Source organism: Myxocyprinus asiaticus, chromosome 47, assembly GCF_019703515.2.
Source record: "Myxocyprinus asiaticus isolate MX2 ecotype Aquarium Trade chromosome 47, UBuf_Myxa_2, whole genome shotgun sequence".
Taxonomy (NCBI): domain Eukaryota; kingdom Metazoa; phylum Chordata; class Actinopteri; order Cypriniformes; family Catostomidae; genus Myxocyprinus; species Myxocyprinus asiaticus.
The window spans coordinates 20361312-20380832 of NC_059390.1; the positions used below are offsets into that span (position 1 = coordinate 20361312).

At 38.4% G+C, this 19521-nt stretch overlaps 1 protein-coding gene across 9 annotated transcripts in view; it reads right to left on the minus strand.

Moving 5' to 3' along the window:
• Nucleotides 1–19521, minus strand: part of ppp1r12a (protein phosphatase 1, regulatory subunit 12A) — a 114361-nt gene that overhangs the window by 12369 nt on the left and 82471 nt on the right. For 3 of the 9 annotated variants that reach the window (XM_051691163.1, XM_051691160.1, XM_051691161.1), the window contains 14 exons: nt 17459–17680; nt 14584–14672; nt 13242–13358; nt 12388–12531; nt 11391–11516; nt 11151–11297; nt 9398–9488; nt 8983–9162; nt 8704–8869; nt 6563–6690; nt 5421–5486; nt 3129–3145; nt 1350–1470; nt 1150–1254 (listed from right to left, as the gene is read on the minus strand). In XM_051691163.1, coding sequence (XP_051547123.1) covers nt 1150–1254; nt 1350–1470; nt 3129–3145; nt 5421–5486; nt 6563–6690; nt 8704–8869; nt 8983–9162; nt 9398–9488; nt 11151–11297; nt 11391–11516; nt 12388–12531; nt 13242–13358; nt 14584–14672; nt 17459–17680 — 1719 coding nt within the window. The remainder of the gene's footprint in view (nt 1–1149; nt 1255–1349; nt 1471–3128; nt 3146–5420; nt 5487–6562; nt 6691–8703; nt 8870–8982; nt 9163–9397; nt 9489–11150; nt 11298–11390; nt 11517–12387; nt 12532–13241; nt 13359–14583; nt 14673–17458; nt 17681–19521) is intronic. The other 6 variants (XM_051691165.1, XM_051691164.1, XM_051691168.1 and 3 more) reach the window with 4 other exon arrangements.

The window sequence follows — 19521 nt, forward strand, 5'->3', positions numbered from 1 at the left end:
AGTAGGCTTTAAATCTTTTTTTAACTGAGAAGTTTAACTTTTAAAGCAATTTTTAGAAACTCAAAGTAATGGACATTCACAATAGAAATTTCTCTGAATTTTCCAGGCCAAGAAATCACAATTTTAAAATTCCCTGATATTTCCAGGTTTTCAGTGACTGTGGGAATCCTGTCAGATGCAACGAAACAATACAAAAGTATTAAAATACACACAAACAATTTTAATGACGGTTAACAATTTTAATAATAAAATATTTTTTTGCGCAAAAAATATTCACACCATGCCTGACGAAGAATTTATCATTATCTGGGGGGAAAAAAAGAATAGTTGGCGAGTTATTATTTTTTTTAACTGAATTAATAAAAACAAAAGGAACATCATAGTACAGTTTATCTTACTCCGTGTTAAAGAAAAAGTTCACTCAAAAATGAAAATTCTTATCATTTACTCACCCTCATGTGACTTACTTTCTTCTGCAGAACACAAATTAAGATTTTTAGAAGAATTTTTCAGCTCTGTAGGTCCATACAATGCAACTGAATGGTGGCCAGAACTTTGAAGCTCCAAAAAGCATATAAAGGCAGCATAAAAGTAATCCATAAGACTCAAGTGGTTAAATCCATGTGTTCAGAACCGATATGATAGGTTTGGGTGAGAAACACATCAATATTTAATTCCTTTTTTTCTTTTTACTATAAATAAACTTTCACATTCTTTTTTTTGTTTTTCGGCGATTCGCATTCTTCGTGCACGTCGCCACCTACTGGTCGGGGCTGATCAAAGGTGGAGACTTATAGTAAAAAAGGACTTGCATATTTATCTGTTTCTCAACCACACCTAGACATGGATTAAACCACTGGAGTCTTATGGATTACTTTTATGCTGCATTTGTGATTTTTGGAGCTTCAAAGTTTTGGTGACCATTCACTTGCATTGTAAGGACAAACAGAGCTGAGATATTCTTCTAAAAATCTTCGCTTGAATTCAGCAGAAGAGAGAATTTCATTTTTGGGTGAACTATCCCTTTTTATGTTGTGCACTTCATGCCAGAAGTGTGGACTTGGTGTGAACAGGCCTTCACAGCCTGTCAAAAGTCAGAAAGAAGAATTGTTCCAAGAGCTTTTTCTGGAAAGGAACCCTCTGTCTCACCTGTGTGGCCTTCTCCAGCTGCAGCTTCAGGTCAGACAGCTCCAATTCTGTATCACGTAACTGGGATTTCAGCTTTTCGTTTTCAGCTAAGATCTGCTCGTAAAGCTGCAAGTGGACAGAAAGTGTTGAGTAAACACTGAACTGTAAGGTAACTATTATTTACTGTATCAGGGTGTAATCATATAGGGCTGTGTTTGTACCTTTTTATAATCAGTGGTGTCGTCTCTGTTGAGGCGTGAGTACGGCCGACGGCTCTTCCCAATACCACTTAAACTGTACGACACGTCGCGGTCAGAAGTGCTAGTAGACACTGGGTCATACCTGAGGAAAAAAGAAAGAAGGTCACTTGAAGTGTCCAATAGTCTTCTAAAATCTCATAACTAGGGCTGCCGATTAAACGCGTTAATTCAGTGCGATTAATTAAATAAAAAATAAAGAATTAAAAACGCAATTAATAATACCCCCGGACCATAATAGGGAATGTTCACCTTCATGTTTTTACGAGTGTCGGTCAGCAGGGGGCAGTAAGCGCATCCTACATCGGACAGATTGACGAGTTCAACTGCAAAATAGATTTCTGTGGACTGTAGGCCAATCATTCAATGACAGGCATGTGTTCAATAAACAATATATTTCCTTCTAAAACCACTTTTCGAATTGCCTAATCGATGCTTTACTCGTCTGCCACTATAATAGAATGAATTTTAATTATTTGACTTACATTAATTATATATTATATTTAAAATAATTAAAATATAATTATATTAATTTTTATTCAGGGGGTATTTCTCAGCAAATAATGATATATGCGATTAATTGCGTTTAATTAGATGATTTAATCTGCATATCATGAAATAAATTTGATTAAAAGTTTTAATCGGTTGACAGCCCTACTTATAATGGATCTGCGAATGAGCAAAAAAGTCTAAATAGGCATTGTCAACATGAAACAACATTCAAAACCTATGTTACTTCTGTAATGTGACATTTCTGAGTGATTCAATGCATTCAATAATTCTATCATTATTTGCTACACATAACGTTTACTACATTAACATTAGCTTTTGCTAACCCTTTGGACATTTAATCAGGAGCAGGATATATTATTATACATATTTATATTTTCACTCATTAAAATGTTAATTCCTGACAACAATTATAATTTTTACTAGTAAGTAGAAATATATATATATCAGCTATTTGCTACTTACTAGTAAAAATGATAATTTTTTATATCAATATTTACATCAGGAATGGGCATTTTAACAAGTAACAATTGAAAATTGAATAACTTGTAAAAATGCTAATTTCTGATAGCAAGAATTCAATTTTCACTAGTGGCAATGTTAATTTCAGATCTACAATGTGATTTTAACAAGTGAGAAAGCCTTTTAAGATATCTTTAATTACTCTATAGATTAATTACTATATTTCCACGTGCTGAAATACATTGGGGAAAAAAATAACTTTTGATTTCAAAATTGGTCATTTTTACTAGTTGGTGCATTGCTGATATATGAAATTGGAATTTCAACTAGTAAAAAATGAATTATGGATATCTGAAATGTGTTTTGAATAGGAGTGAATTACAGAGAACTGAAAAATTCTACTAGTGAAAATGCAATTACAAAGATGACTTTTACTAGTTGAAATTCCATTTTTGAAATAAATGTGTATTTCTGCGAGTAATGATGTCATTTCTGATAAAGAATTAACTTTTTTTTAATAGTGAAAACAATTATAGATATCAAAAATGAGAATTTGAACTAGTCTATATTGAATTGTTGACATCTATAATTTATATTCTGCACATGTTAAATGTCAATTCGGCTTGCCATACATTAACCGACATTAAAGTGATGTCTTGTGGAATAACACTACAACAATAAGCTAAAAGACTCCTACAGTGTGGTATAAACTCTTTAACAGTATAAAAAAAAAAAAAAAAAAAAAAAAAAGTGTATTTTTAGGGAACATACCTGGATAGCCTGTCACTCTGTGAATTTGAAGAAAGAGAGAGAGAGAGACAGAGAGAGAGAGAAAGAGAGATAATTACACTGTCTGTACTTGTCCTTAATCAATCACATGCTCAGTGCATTTACTGTCTCAGTTTTGCTGCTGTCTAGACTACCAGAGCGTCTAAAATGCAGATTATCAATTAGTCCATGATGGACAGCAATGCTCTCATTCCAAACTCTGATGTCCTGCTTAATTCTGCTTTATAATGAGAGTCTGTGCAGGTCAGCAATCTGTCATTTCCCATTGTACAGTAAAGGATGTGTTTAAAGACATCTGGGCTCCTTTTTATTTTTCCACCTCAACAATAAGAATCATGTCTCAAAGGTTCAACCTTGTCAAAAAAGTAAAAGGACGCAGGGTTCTCTTCCTTTCCTCTTTGCTTGTTCTTTGAGACTTCTAAGTTCGTACGCCTATATTTAATTCTGAACATAACCACAATGAAGCCTCAGTGCTAAGATAACGGCTCTAGCTCAGGGTCTGGGCTGTTCGACAGTACGGCCCACTTCCTGTAGCTGATTGCCCCGAGGCATCAAGCAGCACTTAGCTTTGTGTCAGAACTTCCTCCGTTCCTTTTCAAAGCAGCTCAGCTCACTGTGAGGAAAGGTGTGCTATTTATCTAACAAAAAAAGCAGCTGTCTTACAAAAAACAAAAAAGTGTCCATTAGAGCCGAAAACTGAGCTGAAAACTGCATTTGGAAAAGCATTATAATAGTTAAACTAAGATAACATGAGCTGTCAGCTGGTTTCTCTTCCTCTGCATACAAACAAGGATAAAGGGCACTTCCTGTTCTTCTTCCACTGACCCAACCCTCAACAACAAAGCTTTGTTCTCCTCTTTTGCTTTCTCGATCCTGCTCAATTTTCCTGACTTTCCTCGTCTAATTCTATAACTTCTGTATGAGTCATTCCTAGTTCTTCCACTCATTACTTGTGATCTTGTTCCAGGACAATGTTGGGGCAGGATATCCAGGATATTATCTTATCCTCACTGTGACTCATAGTATCACCCTGTAAAGAAAACTGCAGAGCAAATCTCCACAATAACAGACAATCAGAACATATTTGATGTTAAAGGGATAGTTCACCCAAAAATGAAAATTCTCTCATAATTTCCCCACCCTCATGCCATCCCAGATGTGTATGACTTTCTTTCTTCAGCAGAACACAAATGAAGATGTTTAGCTCTGTAGGTCCATACAATGCAAGTAAATAGTGACCAGAACATTGAAGGTTAAAAAAGCGCATAAAGGCAGCATAGAAGTCATCCATACATCCATGTCTACAGATGCGATATGATAGGTGTGGGTGAGAAACATATCAATATTTAAGTTCTTTTTTAATTATAAATATTACTTTTATGCTGCCTTTATGTGCTTTTTGGAGCTTCAGAGTTCTAGTCACCATTCACTTGCATTGTATAGACCTACAGAGCTGAGATATTCTTCTAAAAATCTTCAATTGTGTTCTGCTGAAGAAAGAAAGTCATACACATGAGATGACATGAGAGTGAGTAAATGATGAAAGATTTTTCATTTTTGACTGAACTATCCCTTTAAGTACTCTGTTAAGTACAATAGGTTTTTGGTCCAATCAGATTTCCCAGTGGGCGGAGCTTCTATGAACAACAACGCAGAGATAGAAACCAACCAACTGACAAAATGTCCTGGCTCTTGTCACTTCACCCAGTTTACAGTATTTGGAAGAGATAACTTTAGTGAGTCACGTCTGGTTCGGACACAGTGTCAAATTGAACTTTCTGTAGCCAACAATAGACCACCAATAAGGACAGTTAATAGATTACATTAAGTAGGCTGTGAACAGTTCTGACTTAAATTTTTAAGAAGACTAAAGCTGCAGGGACAATTCCAGGAAGCTGGAGTGAGAGGGGCAGGCATTCAGCAGACAGGCAGTAATGTGAGTGAATTGTGTGTCCTGCCCAACTTGAAAGAAAAAGTCAAACTGTTCTTTGACTATACAAGGTGAAAGACAGAGAGCTGGGAAAATAAAGCACTTCTAACTCCTTCAAAATAAACCAAACACACTAAGCTGCTGATTTTTAAAAAAGGAATTCAGTAGCACTAATATTCCAGACAGCAAACCATAACTCTGAAGATAAACTAAACTCTAATTTGCCAAGATTTAAAAAGAAAAATGATGGCATATTTACTTATTCCATGAACAATGTTCTGATTAAGCAGCAGTCATTTGCATGTGTTTGCAGGTGAAATAATTGTGGGTGGGTTGACATTCACCTGTGGCTCTCCTTTAGTGCTGCCATCTTCTGAATCGGACAGCTGCTCCGGATCGTTCTCGTCACTCTGTAACACACACGATTCAAATGACAAACTTGGCTATATCTTATCGATCCAGTTTTTAGCATTATTACAAAGTCTAACAAAGTTGTTCTTGCTAACAGTGCTCCAACAATAACTGTAAACAATGTCCAATATTACCAGTCAGCAAACGTATATCAAATGCAAATAAAAAAAAATTGTTTTTGCTGAGTAGATTTAATTTACTAAGATTTTGTTCACCCAAAAATGAAAATTCATCATTGAATCACCCTCAGGCCATCCCAGATGTGTATGACTTTCTTTCTTCTGCAGAACACAAATTATGATTTTTAGAAGAATATCTCAGCTCTGTTGGTCCATACAATGCAAGTGAATGGTGACCAGAACTTTGAAGCTCCAAAAAGCACATAAATGCTGCATAAAAGTAATCTCCAGTGGTTTAATCCATGTCTTCTGAAGCGATCCAATCGATTTTGAGCGAGAAGACCAAAAAGTAACTCATTTTTCACTGAAAATCTTGACATTAGCAGTCTTCTTGGTGATCATGAATTCAACCTCAATTACACATCCTAGTGCTTGACGCATGCACAAAGCGCTAGATGGCGCTAGGAAGTGTAATCGAGCTTGAAATCATGATCGCCAAGAAGACTGCTAATGTCAAGATTTATAAAGAAAAAGGAGATATATTTTGGTCTGTTCTTTCCCAAAACCAGTGATTAGATCGCTTCAGAAGATACAGATTTAACCACTGGAGTGGTATGGATTACTTTTATGCTGCTTTTATGTGCTTTTTGGAGCTTCAAAGTTTTGGTCACCATTCACTTGCGTTATATGGACCTACAGAGCTGAAAAATTCTTCTAAAAATCTTCATTTGTGTTCTGCAGAAGAAAAAGTCATACACATCTGGGATGGCATGAGAGTGACTAAATGACGAGAACGTTTTTATTTTTGGGTGAACTATCCCTTTAATGTATGATTTAAATTGGTGTCTTTTTACTTGGCTATACTTTGGGGACAAAACAGTACACAGAAGTGTCCTAAACCTGACAAACACTGCACTTTTGGGGATGTACAAATAAAAATGATTAAAAATGATTACATCCTGGTTCCAGAATGATACTCCAGTGGAACGTCTTTTCTCTCGTGGTCGTCTGCGGTCTCGTATGGAGCGAGGCTGAGACTTGTCCTCTCCGTCTTTGTCCTCATCCTTTTCTTTTCTATCTGACTCTGTTTAGAAAACAGATACATGGTGTTTTCAGAGTACAATTGACTACTATCGCTTATCCCGAACTAGCTGGTAGAAATCCCTGGGACTGATATGGCTCCAGGCCATACTGTAGTTAACAGGAAAAAAAAAAAGAAAAAAAAATCTAAGAAACTGAATTAATACCAAACCGATAACACTAACTTAATTCCAACATTCAGCAATAAAATCCGGCAGTATTTCAAATCAAACACACAAGCCTTTAGGAAAACAGAGCATGCTGCAGTTCTTCAGTGTATTTTCTCAAGAGACACCTCATTGATTTATATGGAAGGAAAAAGCTCAGTTCCTCATATTTAGAAGGGACCAAATGCTGCATTCAGGCCAGTATTCTTAAAAGGAATTGTCGTCATTTACTCACCCTCATGCCATACCAGATGTGTATGACTTTCTTTCTTCTGCATAACACAAAGTTTTTTAGAAGAATATCTAAACTCTGTAGGTCCTCACAATGCAAGTGAATGGTGACCAAATCTTTGAAATGCCAAAAAGCACATAAAGGCTGTATAAAAGTAATCCATACGACTCCAGTGGTTTAACCCATGTCTTCTGAAGCAATCTAATCAGTTTTGAGTGAGAAACAGACCAAAATGTAACTCCTATTTCACTATAAATCTTGACATCAGCAGTCTCCATGGCGATCATGATTTCAAGCTCGATTACACTTCCTATTGCTTGACACATGCACAGAGCGCTAGATGGCACTAGGAAGTGTAACCGAGCTTGAAATCATGATTGTCAAGAAGACTGCTGATGCCAAGATTTATAGTGAAAAAGGAGTTTTCATCTGTTCTCACCCAAAACCGATTGGACTGCTTCAGAAGATATGGATTTAACCACTGGAGTTACTTTTATGCTGCCTTTATGTGCTTTTTGGGGCTTCAAATTTTGGTCACCATTCACTTGCATTGTATGGACCTACAGAGCTGAAATATTCTTCTAAAAATCTTTGTATGTGTTCAGCAGAAGAAAGAAAGTCATACACATCTGGGATGGCATGAGGATGAGTAAATTCATTTTTGGGTGAACTATTCCTTTAAGAATATGGCAAAGCTACCATGCCAGTGCAGCCTGAAGCTTACCTGCCATGTCAATTCCTGTACCCCCACAAACCCAGATCACTCATTTTCCTTTCTGTTCCACATCATTTGATTACAAGTCACCATACTGTTATTACTGGAAAAAGACACTATCAGGCATTAACATTCTAGAGAGCATTTGATTGGACAAAAATCTACGTAGTGCAACATGAGTTTTCCCGAAAGACTGTACATTTTAAGTGTTTATTGACTACTATTTTGTCAACCTATAGAGTACATTATCACATATATGACTTCAAAGATAACAGACATGGACTAAAAGACACAAATCAAAAGTTTGAATGTCAATGCAAAAAATCTTAATGGCCTCAAAATAAGTTTTATTTTCTCATATTTGCTTCTTTTTTTCGATTTTCTCCCCTTTTTCTCCCCAATTTGGAAGGTGCTATAAGTACTCGTGGTGGCATAGTGACTCGCCTCAATCCGGGTGGCGGAGGACGAATTTCAGTTGCCTCCACGTCTGAGACCGTCAATCTGCGCATCTTATCACGTGGCTTGTTGAGTGTGTTACCGCGGAGACATAGCACGTGGGGAGGCTTCACGCTATTCTCCGCGGCATCCACGCTCAACTCACCACGCACCCCACTGAGAGCGAACCACATTATAGTGACCACGAGGAGGTTACCCCATGTGACTCTACCCTCACTAGCAACCGGGCCAATTTGGTTGCTTAGGAGACCTGGCTTGAGTCACTCAGCACACCCTGGATTCGAACTTGCGACTCCAGGGGTGGTAGTCAGCGTCAATACTCGCTGAGCTACCCAGGCCTCCTCATATTCGCTTCTTGATTTTGGGGTGATATATGACCTAGACATTTCTGCGTAAGATTCATCCTTCCACCTTTTTAATTGTGGTATGCGTGTTAGCATGCTGTACCTCTCTCAGTATCACGTGCGGAGCGGATGTAGTTGGAGGTGAGGCCCGTCAGGCTGTTGGGGCGGTTCAGAGAGGAGGTGCTGTAGAGAGTGGAGGAGCTAATGGAGGAGGAGGGCAGGGTGGAGGAGGCCGTGGTGGTGGAGGTTGAGGAAGTGCTACGGTACTTCTGGAAGGACAAGAAGAAATTTGTTCGGTCAGAATTTGCCACATGCAATATGAAAGAGATAAAAACCGTCATCCCTATGCTTCTGATGGTAGCTGGTTATCTCATGGTTTCACCTCCTCAAAGCTACGGTAGCGTGACCTGTAGTCGTCCTCCTTGGTCTCTGTCTCTTTCTTCTCCTCCTGTTTTTCTTTGTCCTGTTTCTCCTTCTCTTCTTTCTCGTCTTCTCGAGGCCGCGTAGGACGAGCGCGACCGATGGTCTTCTCCGCCTCCTGAAGATCAGTCAAGGTCACGCCCTGAAAAAGACAACGGCACATTTCCTCTGTATAGTAAATAGATATTTCTCAATCAATCCCTGCCCCATTGCTGTAATACATTTCAGCAAGCATATTCTGAACTTCAGACTGTACCACTGCTGAAAACAAAAAGCAATAAAAGCTCCCAACAAATAATTTCTTTACACCTCCACTTTTATTTTCTGTTATATGTGAGACTTCTAGCAGAGGTGTTTGGAGGAGATTCTAGACTTGCCTGTGTGGACCTCCTGGACTGCCGTGCCTGTCTGGATCTGGCTTTCCTCTGAGACTCGGACTCTTCGTCACGCACTGGGGTGAGGTACGATCTACAGACACAACACAAACACACAAAACCCTCTCAATAAAATGTAGTAAAAGGGGCAGTGGTGGCTCAGCGGTTAAGGCTCTGGGTTACTGATCAGAAGGTCGGGGGTTCAAGCCCCAGCACCACCAAGATGCCACTGTTGGGCCCTTGAGCAAGGCCCTTGACCCTATCTGCTCCAGGGGCGCTGTATCATGGCTGACCCTGCACTCTGACCCCAGCCTAGCTGGGATATGTGAAAAAGAAGAATTTCACTGTATATGTGCAAATGTATAATGTGTGATAAATAAAGAAAATTAATTATAAATTATAGTCAGACCAGCAGCTGAAGCAACATGTGCATTTGTTGATGTTTTTGGAAACAGTTCTAGAAAGACTTGCCATTCTACTACTTATTTTTCAAGAGTTCACTGATTAATTTGTTTAAAACATATAAAAGGCTGATATCATATTTAAATTTTATTTGCTTATTATTTGAAATCTATATGTTTTTTAAATAAGTAAAAAAAAAAACGTTGAATATTTCTTGCAATATGCACAAAAATTTAATTATAAATAAATACATAAAATAATTAAGTTAATTAAAATACCTTTGCCACTTACTGTTCTTTATGAACACAAATAATTGTTAAAATGATTAAGTTAATTAAAATTATTTTCCACTTATTGTTCTTTATTAACACAAATAATTAAAATGATTAAGTTAATTTAATACAATCATTTTTCCATTTAATTTTCTATATTAACTCAAATAATTGTTAAAATGATTAAGTTAAAGAAATAAAAATATTTTCCACTTACTGTTCTTTATTATTACAAATAATTGTTAATATAATTAAAGTTAACTAAATAAAATGTATTTTTAACTTAATTTTCTTTATTATTACAAATAATTGTTAACATTATTAAGTTAATTAAATATAAAATAGGTGTTTCGACAATACAGGAAGGAGCCGTTACTCAAAGGCTAAAACCGGTTTCATTAAAGGGGATGAAAACACCAAATCATCCAGAACCGTTTCAACAAACTAACTTTAAAAGAAAAGGCCTTATAAGGAGACATTTGACGAATTGCAATCCACCCATAGCAGGTGGCTCATTTCAAAGCAGCACTTGTTTAGATATTGCTAATGTGTCATTTAGCTGGCTTTTTTGTTTGGTTTTTCGAAGCAGCTTACATTACTACATGGAAAATCCCTCCTTAATAACCTGAGGTTAAATGTTTTAATCAAGGGCTGACGGCGATAGTTCATGGGTCACAGTTTGTGGGGTTTGAACCTGGAACCTTTAAAGTTACAAGCCAAATGTCCTAAACAGGTTGATGCAAGTTTGGACTGTCCAGTGATTTTTCTGTCCTCACAAGATGCAAAATGCTATTGCGGAGTAAGAGAGCATATTTTATGTTTAGAATACAGCTATGGTGAGCAGGATTTTGGACCAGTGAGACTTATCTGTGGGTGGAGCCACACGGTGCAACATTGCGTTGCATTTAACTCAGTTTAAGAGAAGTGGGGTTTTTTTTGTTCGTCACCTTATAGTGCCTCCTTAGGATATAGTTTTAGGCCACACAAATGCTCTTAGATACCTACTAACAGCAGTATGTGCATTCTCCTTCCACACATAAGCAACATCCATCGTACCATCATTTTGTGGTGTATTTGTGTACCTGCGTCTTTCTCGTCCATCAGAGCCCAGTATAATTCCAGTAGTGGAGGTGGTAGTGGTGGTGGCTGCAGTGTTGATTGTAGGGATGACTGTGGCCGACTCCTTTTCTTTCTCTTTCTCCTTGTCTGCACTCTCCTCCGCCCAATACCTGTGAGTGACATTGACATTTGTCACTAACAAACTCTTAATCACTCGTTATAGTCTGGATGTTAAGAGTGTGTGCGTGCGTGCGTGTGTGCACCTGGACAGCAGGCTGCGGTGTCCTGTGGGCGAGGTAACGGATGAGGTGGAGGTCGTTGTTGCGGTTATGGAGGTGGTGGAGGATGTGGAACTTAAAGTGTCATCATGCCTCCTTCCATATGAGCCGCTATGACAACATATGAAACAGTAAGGGGACGAGACAGAGAGAGAGAGCGTTTTTTTCAAGAACAAGAAAAAAGGGGGAAAGAGCCCTGAAAGAGGAGGTTGAAGACCTTAGCCGTGTCCTTAATGCTCAAATAAAAAAAAGTGTAAGTATAAAATGTATATGGTGAGAAACAGATCAATATTTAAGTCCTTTTTTTTTTTTTCTATAAATCCCCTCCTTCACTTCTTTCGTTTTTAGCAATTTGCATTCTTCGTGTATATCGCCACCTACTGCGCAGGGAGGAGAATTTACAGTAAAAAATGTCTTAAATATTGATCTGTTTGTTACCCACACCCATCATATCTCTTCAGAAGACATGGATTAAACCACTGGAGTTTTATGGATTACTTTTATGCTGCTTTTGTGCTTTTTGGTGTTTCAAAGTTTTGGTCACCATTCACTTGTATTAAATGGACCAACAGAGAAGCAGAGCTTCTAAGAATGTTTGTTTGTGTTCAGCTGAAGAAAGAAATTCATACACATCTGGGATGGAAGAATTTTCATTTTTGTGTGAACTATCCCTTTAACACAAAAAGGACTAATATTTAGCAATATTTAATTCATTTGGGTGATTTTTTTAATATCACTGCATTACTTACAATGTTGATCAATTCAATATAGGCAACCAAATAATTGCCAAAGTATCGTAAATACACAGCACATCACACAGCCCAAAATTCAATACGTTCTTGTTTAATTAAAAACTACATAAACCCCCAGAAGCTCGAAGGGAATAAATCAGTCAGTGAGAATGGCAGGAATGCATATGGATCACATAGACATGTGATGGACATTCAGTGTGTGTTTAGGTGGGCAGAGGACAGGCAGGTACCTGTGGTGAATGCTGTATGGCTGGTAGGAGGAAGGCTGCTGCCAGGCTTTAGAGTTGTTAGGCTCCAGGCTGGAGGCAGAGGGCGATTTGGCAGGCAGGTCGCGAGAGCTAGACGTGCGGCCTAACGCTAGCGTGTGAGACGTACTGCCGCGTGAGCGTGGCGGGGTGAGAGGCAAGTTAGAGGAGAGCGGACACACAGACACACACAGACACACATTAAAACATGAACACACAGACAAAACGTTACACAGAAGTTCACTTGAGGGGACTTGATTTCATATGAAGTCATATTTTGCTATCATCAAGATATTGAAACACCAACGACAACTTGACAGAAAAAAAAAAAAACTGAAAATCTTTTCACTAAACCATAATCATGCTTAATGACAAAGCTGATTAGAAACAAAAAGAACAAAAATCTTTAAGGCGAGATAATGACTTTTGTACCAAAGTGTCTGAAACTAAGCCAAACAGCACAAGTGCAGTCATGCAAATTTATCGTTAACCAATGACAGATAAGCGCTTGCGTCATTTGCAAGCTTTCATTTATTAGACAAGCACATGCATACTTCCAAGTCAACTATCATCTTCAAACATTTATTTAAACAAAAGTAGGAAAATGTTGAGGCATGTTTCATTGTGCACTTCTAGAAGACTACTAAAGTTAGCTGTTAGTAAGTACTGCATCTACCCTACGGCATTTCCAATGTTTATGGGGGTTAAGATGGTTAGAATAACGATTAAAGCATCCGTTACTTAAACGTAAACCAATACAAGCAAGCTACTGTAAACACTAACAATTTTCAAAGTAGTTCTGCAGTAAAACGTGTATAGCTACTGAAATAAAAGCTAACCTGCGCTGATAGCTGGAGGTTCTGTTTAGCGAGCTTGTTCCGTCGCTGTTCTTCAGATCTTCTTCCCAGCGCCTCCTGGTGTAGGAGCCGCTACGTACCAGACTAGCAGCCGAATCCCTGCGAACCACACGCTACAAATAGTACCTCCGGTTCCAGAGTATGACAATTGCTAAATCTACCTAGGGGCTGTTCACACAGGACACGTTCTTGTATCTGCCTGCGCTGTTTTAAAAGCACTGCGATAAGATTCCAGTGACAACTTTTGTCCGAAAATACATTTGTTCGAAAATTTGCTATTATTGATGTTTAACGTGCCGTTATGAAGAACTGGATTTTGGACCAAAGAGAGATCACAGGGGTCAACACCACAAAAACAAACCAAATGACCAATAGATTGCGACGCTCATTGCAAAAAACTCGGAATAATAAGGAATAGATATCACGTTATATATTTATCACATGCCGCTTGATAATGTCACGTCTGATTAGGACATTGGTGTTAAAAATGTGTTTTGGGCACCTGCGTTTCATTTCGCTGCATTCCGTCAAGATGTTTTTGAACGCAAGACTGTGTTCTGTGTGAACAGCCTCTTAGTCTACCAAACAAGCTTTCATCTTTTGTAATATTGTCGATAGTTGTTAAAACGTAGGAATCTGAATAAACATCTTTCTTTCGGGGAACTACTCATCTTGTGCTCTAAATTGTTTTAAATACTTGAACTGGTATATCGGAAACCATTTAACCAATTTAATTGTATCCTTCTGTGGCCGAATGACCCGCCCCTCCCTCTCGTTATAGCTGCTCCGCCTCTGAGGGCCGTCCGTCAGCCAGGCTTACAACAGGAGTGGGCAGGACAAAGGAGGGGCTCAATTTAATAAACCTCATTTGGGCAGCGGATGATGAGGCGCACTTGATGCGAATAGAGCCTCCTCACATGCCACGGGCACTGGGAAGACAGGTTCCCACTGGCGCCGCCCCTCACACCCCAGATGCTTAAGAGGGGAGCGTGTGCAGCCAACAGATCCCGCTCACATCCTGGACCATCCCATGGACACTGCCCCTTCCTTCACAGAGCCCCGTTTTACCCCAAGGACGCCAGATTCCCATTTGTTTTGAACACTTTTCCCCTTGAACATTTTAACTCCCCCTTTTTGGACATTTTGTGAAATTGATTATTATTTAAAATAAACCCACTGTGTCCATCTCTTGCTGACCCCTCCACACCTTCCTACAAAAACGAATGCACGCTAAAAGCGAGACAGCTGCAAAAGCTACACACAAAAAACATGCTATACTTGAGCTTGTGCTTATCACACAAAAGAATATGCGTATTTTCCTCACCTGTTCTCTTTCTCGTCGATGTCTGATGTGCTAACATGTCTCCTCGGGATGGTGGGTGCAACGTACGCCAAGCGTGTCTTCTCCTTCTCCTGTTGTAAATACATTGAAACAAACAACTCAATGTGGCTCCAGAAAAATTGCAAATTTGGACAGGTTACTGCAACTCAAGAATGGAATGCAATTAGTTCTAAGAGACGCTATTCATTGACTGATTTTGACATTCAACACACTATAAAAAAATATTAAAAATGAACCGCAGGTTTAAGCCAAATTAAAAGAAAATATTTTCCTGTTCCTTCTTTACAAGTGCACCCAATCTTTTCCTTAAAGGGATAGTTAACCCATAAATGTAAATTCTCTCATCATTTACTCACCTTCATGCTTCCCAGATGTGTATGACTTTCTTTCATCTGCTGAACACAAATGAAGATTTTTAGAAGAATATTTCAGCTCTGTAGGTCCATACAATGCAAGTAAATGGTGACCAGAAATCACAAGATCCAAAAAGGACATAAAGGCAGCATATAAGTAAACATACAACTTCCAGTGGTTTAATCCATGTCTTCAGAAGAAATATGATAGGTGTGGGTAAGAAACAGATCAATATTTGAGTATTTTTTTACTGTAAATCTACACATTCTAATTCTCATTCAGCCTCCTACTGAATCGGGGCAGGTCAAAGGTGGCAAATTATAGTAAAAAAGGACTTAAATATTAATCTGTTTCTCACCTTCACCTATCATATCACTTCTGTAGACATGGATTAAACCAGTGAAGTCGTATGGATTACTTTTATTCTGCCTTTATGTGCTTTCTGGATCTTCTGAGATCTGGTCACCATTCAATGAAATGTAAGGACATACAGAGCTGAAATATTCTTCTAAAAACCTTCTTTGAGTCATACACATCTGGGATGGCATGAAGGTTAGTAAAATTATGATATAATTTTAATTCTGGGGTGAACAATTCCTTTAATACAATTTTATTTTAAACAAGGATATGAAGTCCTTTTAAAATACGTTTAAAACAATGTACAGTCACAAAATGTACTCTTGTTTGTGGACACTTCCTCTAACAGAATAAATTAAACGTAGCTGACTGGATATGGCTTATTTCTACAATTCCATCGACAATGAAAACAGTTTGAACTAAGAGTTGTTGTGTTGAGCCAACACAACAAAAACAAAAAACCACTGAGTGCACCAGGATACTAGGGCTGGGCGATATGTAAAAAATATTTTTGCGATAATTGCCTTAAAAAATATCTTGATATTCGATTACACCGTCAATCCCCCTGCCGAGGGTCGGTGAATTTTTTTGCTTTATTGATTTTGCTTTAAAATGTAATTCATTTATTGAAACATGAAAAAACCAAACAAAAAAGGCATTTCTAAATTCAAATTGCACTTTAAACTAAACGATAAAAGCAATAAAATAACAAAGTGATAAAACATTTTTAACCACCTCCCCAAATCCAAACATTTACCATCTCCAACAGCTCTATTTGCCATCACACAAGCATCCGTCAACAACAACAGGTGGAATATTACTAATAGCCTACAGATTAAGAACTAAAGACAATTATAAATGATATTATAAACAATCATAATAAAAAATCCAAATAAATTCCCTTGTGTTTCCAAAATAATGCTGCCAAATGTGTTCTTATCGAATTTGTGTTTGTATTGCATTTTGGTAATACAGTTAATGCTGCCTAAAGAAAAGAAAATTAACCTAAAATTTGAGTATTAAGGTGAACGTGTCTTGATTTAATCACTTCCGTCTTTATTCAATAGAAAGATATATATTACTGAACCTGCAGTGCTGCGTTCACAATGCATGTTACCCATGTGGAAATAAAGTGAACTAAACTCACAGCACCTTCTGAGATGATCTGAGATCATTTGCAGCATTCTCACAGACGACAGTATTCTTGCAAACAGTTTTCAGATTAATGAAACAGAGAAAAAGTGTGAAAACTCATTACATGCCCTTGTTCCACATGACAGGCTCGTGCTGCACACCTATGAACAAACAGTGAACCAGGTGAATTGTTTTGCTTTATTGATTTTGCTTTAAAAAAAAAAAAATTATTCATTTATTGAAACACGAAAAAACAAACAAAAAATGTATTTCTAAATTAAAATTGCACTTTAAACTAAACGAAAAAGCGTTCAAAAACTTTTTGATCGAAGAGATCAAAAAAATTTAACTACCTCCCCAAATCCAAACATTTACCATCTCTAATGGCTCCATTTGCATCACGGAATCCGCAATGCATGCCAACCGCGAGGAAATAAAGCGCATTAAACTCACAGCACCTCCCGAGATGATCGGAGGTCATTTTCGGCAATCTCAAATACAACCTTATTCTTGCAAACAGTTTTTTTTAGTGAAAACACTTTACATGCACTTGTTCCACGAGACAGGCTCGTGCTGCATGCCTCTAAAAAAAAAAACAGCGAATCAGACACAAGCACTGACCGCTTATCTTTTGTTTCTTCAAGTGCGTGTCTTTGTGACTAACAGCATTTCTTGTCATGTGTCACTCCGAGACGTCTTACAGGTCACCCACCTGTTGCGGGTAGATAAGCAAAATGTCCCGCGCATGAAATACATTTGGACAAGGAGCTTGTGAACTGGATTCAGCCTTGTCATATTTTGCGGGTGCTAGTTTCACACCCTGGCCACTGTTTAATATATTTGCAGACTTCCCAAATCCATGGTTTTGCCATTTCCCGATATTGCCGATCATCTGTTCCCAATCGGCATCGGGATCTTGCAAGACATCGTCGATATCCGATTACATCGTCATATCGCCCAGCCCTACAGGGTACTGCACAAGCGATCCCTATCAATTGAAATTCTGACCGACCTTTTCTTTGTCCTTGTTGTCCAGTGAGGATGAGAGGCGAGGAGAAGACGCTGAGCGCATCACGCCAGCGGTGTCCTTCTCTTTCTGCATCTCTTTAGTTGTGCTGATTTCCGCCAGTGCTCCGTAACTCCCAGTTTTCCGAAGGCCCAGTCGCCATGATGCAGGAGATTCATCCTTCCTCTCCTCCTCTTTAGGAGACACCTTACCAGCAGATGTGCTCACCTGAGGAGAAGAAAAAGCCGCCCCCCACCCCCCCATAAAAAAAAAGAAAGAAAGAAAAAAAAAAAATGGAAGACATGATTAAGTTTTGAGTGTGCCTCAAGGCTCCGTACCACCCTAACCCAAACAAACTCATATTTTTGATCTGGGAACGTGAGCAGAGGTAACTATCAATCCTTATTCTAAACTTTATGTTTTGATAACAGGAATTTCTAAAGCACACTTGTGGAGCGGAAATATTTTCTAGACCATAGCAGCTCACATAAAATATGTGGACATCAAGGGTTGTTCGGTGTGGGTGAGAGAACAGGGAATTTGTGAACATATTGATCCCAAAAATAAACCTAATGTATATATTAAGGTTGGGAAATTTAATACATTAATTTCTGTGATTAAATGTTTTTTTTGTTTATTTCACGTTAAAAAAAAAAAATGTACGCAATTAATGTAGTATGCGTTTCTGCTTTTTTTTCACTTCCTGAAACTTCACATGATAGGAAAAAAGGTGTCCCGAGTTGTTCCTGGAAGGCTACACAGACAGGCTCCATATGGGAAGGATAAGGGTGGGGGTGTGGTTAGGGTATCTGCTGCCTGCCAGGAACAAACCCAGCACACTAACCCTTTGTACAAAGGAAGAAACTTCACTCATGTTTTTCCCCAATTTCTGTGGCTAAAACTGGCATATATAAATGTTCAGGAGGTACACGCTCGACTCGACTGCACATCCTCACACAGAAACTAATTGTGTGAACAAGTGCACACTAATCGTTACAAGTGACGCATGTCCCGGGCAAAGCAAACACAGGAGCGGATTTACAGTCCGGAGAATGGAGACTTCACCCGCAAGCGGTGAAGCAGGTATGCGAGTGATACGGGCAAGCTGCTGTATCTCTTCGTATCACACGAAAACGCTCACTGACATTCATCTGAACCACTGTCAAAAGGCAAAACTGCCCGAGTGAAACACAGCGTACACGCGACAGAGACTGAGAAGGACCAGGATATTCAGCAAGCTGCAGACAAGTATACTTGTAGAGACTGAATGGCAGTCAGAGAAAATAATAGTAATAGAGATTTTAAACTTCAGCAAATTAAACTTCAGCATTCAATATGTTTTATATCTGTATGTATGGTGTCTTAAAATGCATTGGCAATGTATACTTAAGTTTCTCTTGCCAATAAAGTTTGATATGAATTGAATCTGCCCATTTGATCCATTTCATTGATTGAAATCCACAGGAAAACACCAGAAGATGTTGCCCAAATTGTAATTTCAACATGTCCATTGATTTTATAAGTATTTGCCCCCATCCTGATTTCTTCTGTTTTTGTGTATATCTCATACTAAATTCAACATCAGCATGAAATTGGCTAAAAGGCCTCACCCAGTAGCACACTATGCCAAGGTTGAAAGAAATTCCAGAAATGAGGAGGAAAAAGATGACTGAAATAAATCAGTCTGGGAAGGGTTACAAAGCTATTTCAAAGGCTCTGAGACTCCAAAGAATCACAGTGAGAGCCATTATCTCCAAATGGAAACACTTGGCACAGCAGTGAACATTCCCAAAAGTGGCAGACCTTCCAAAATTCCTCCAGGAGCACAGAGACGACTCATCCAGGAAGTCACAAAAAAGCCAAGAACAACATCCAAGGAACTGCAGTCCTCTCTCGCATCAATAAAGGTCACTGTTCATGACTCCACTATCAGAAAGACACTGGCCAAAAATGGCATCCATGGAAGAGTGGCGAGGCGAAAACCACTGCTAACACAGAAGAACATCAAGGCTCTTCTGAATTTTGCCAAAACACAACTTGATGATCCTCAAACCTTTTGGGAGAATGTT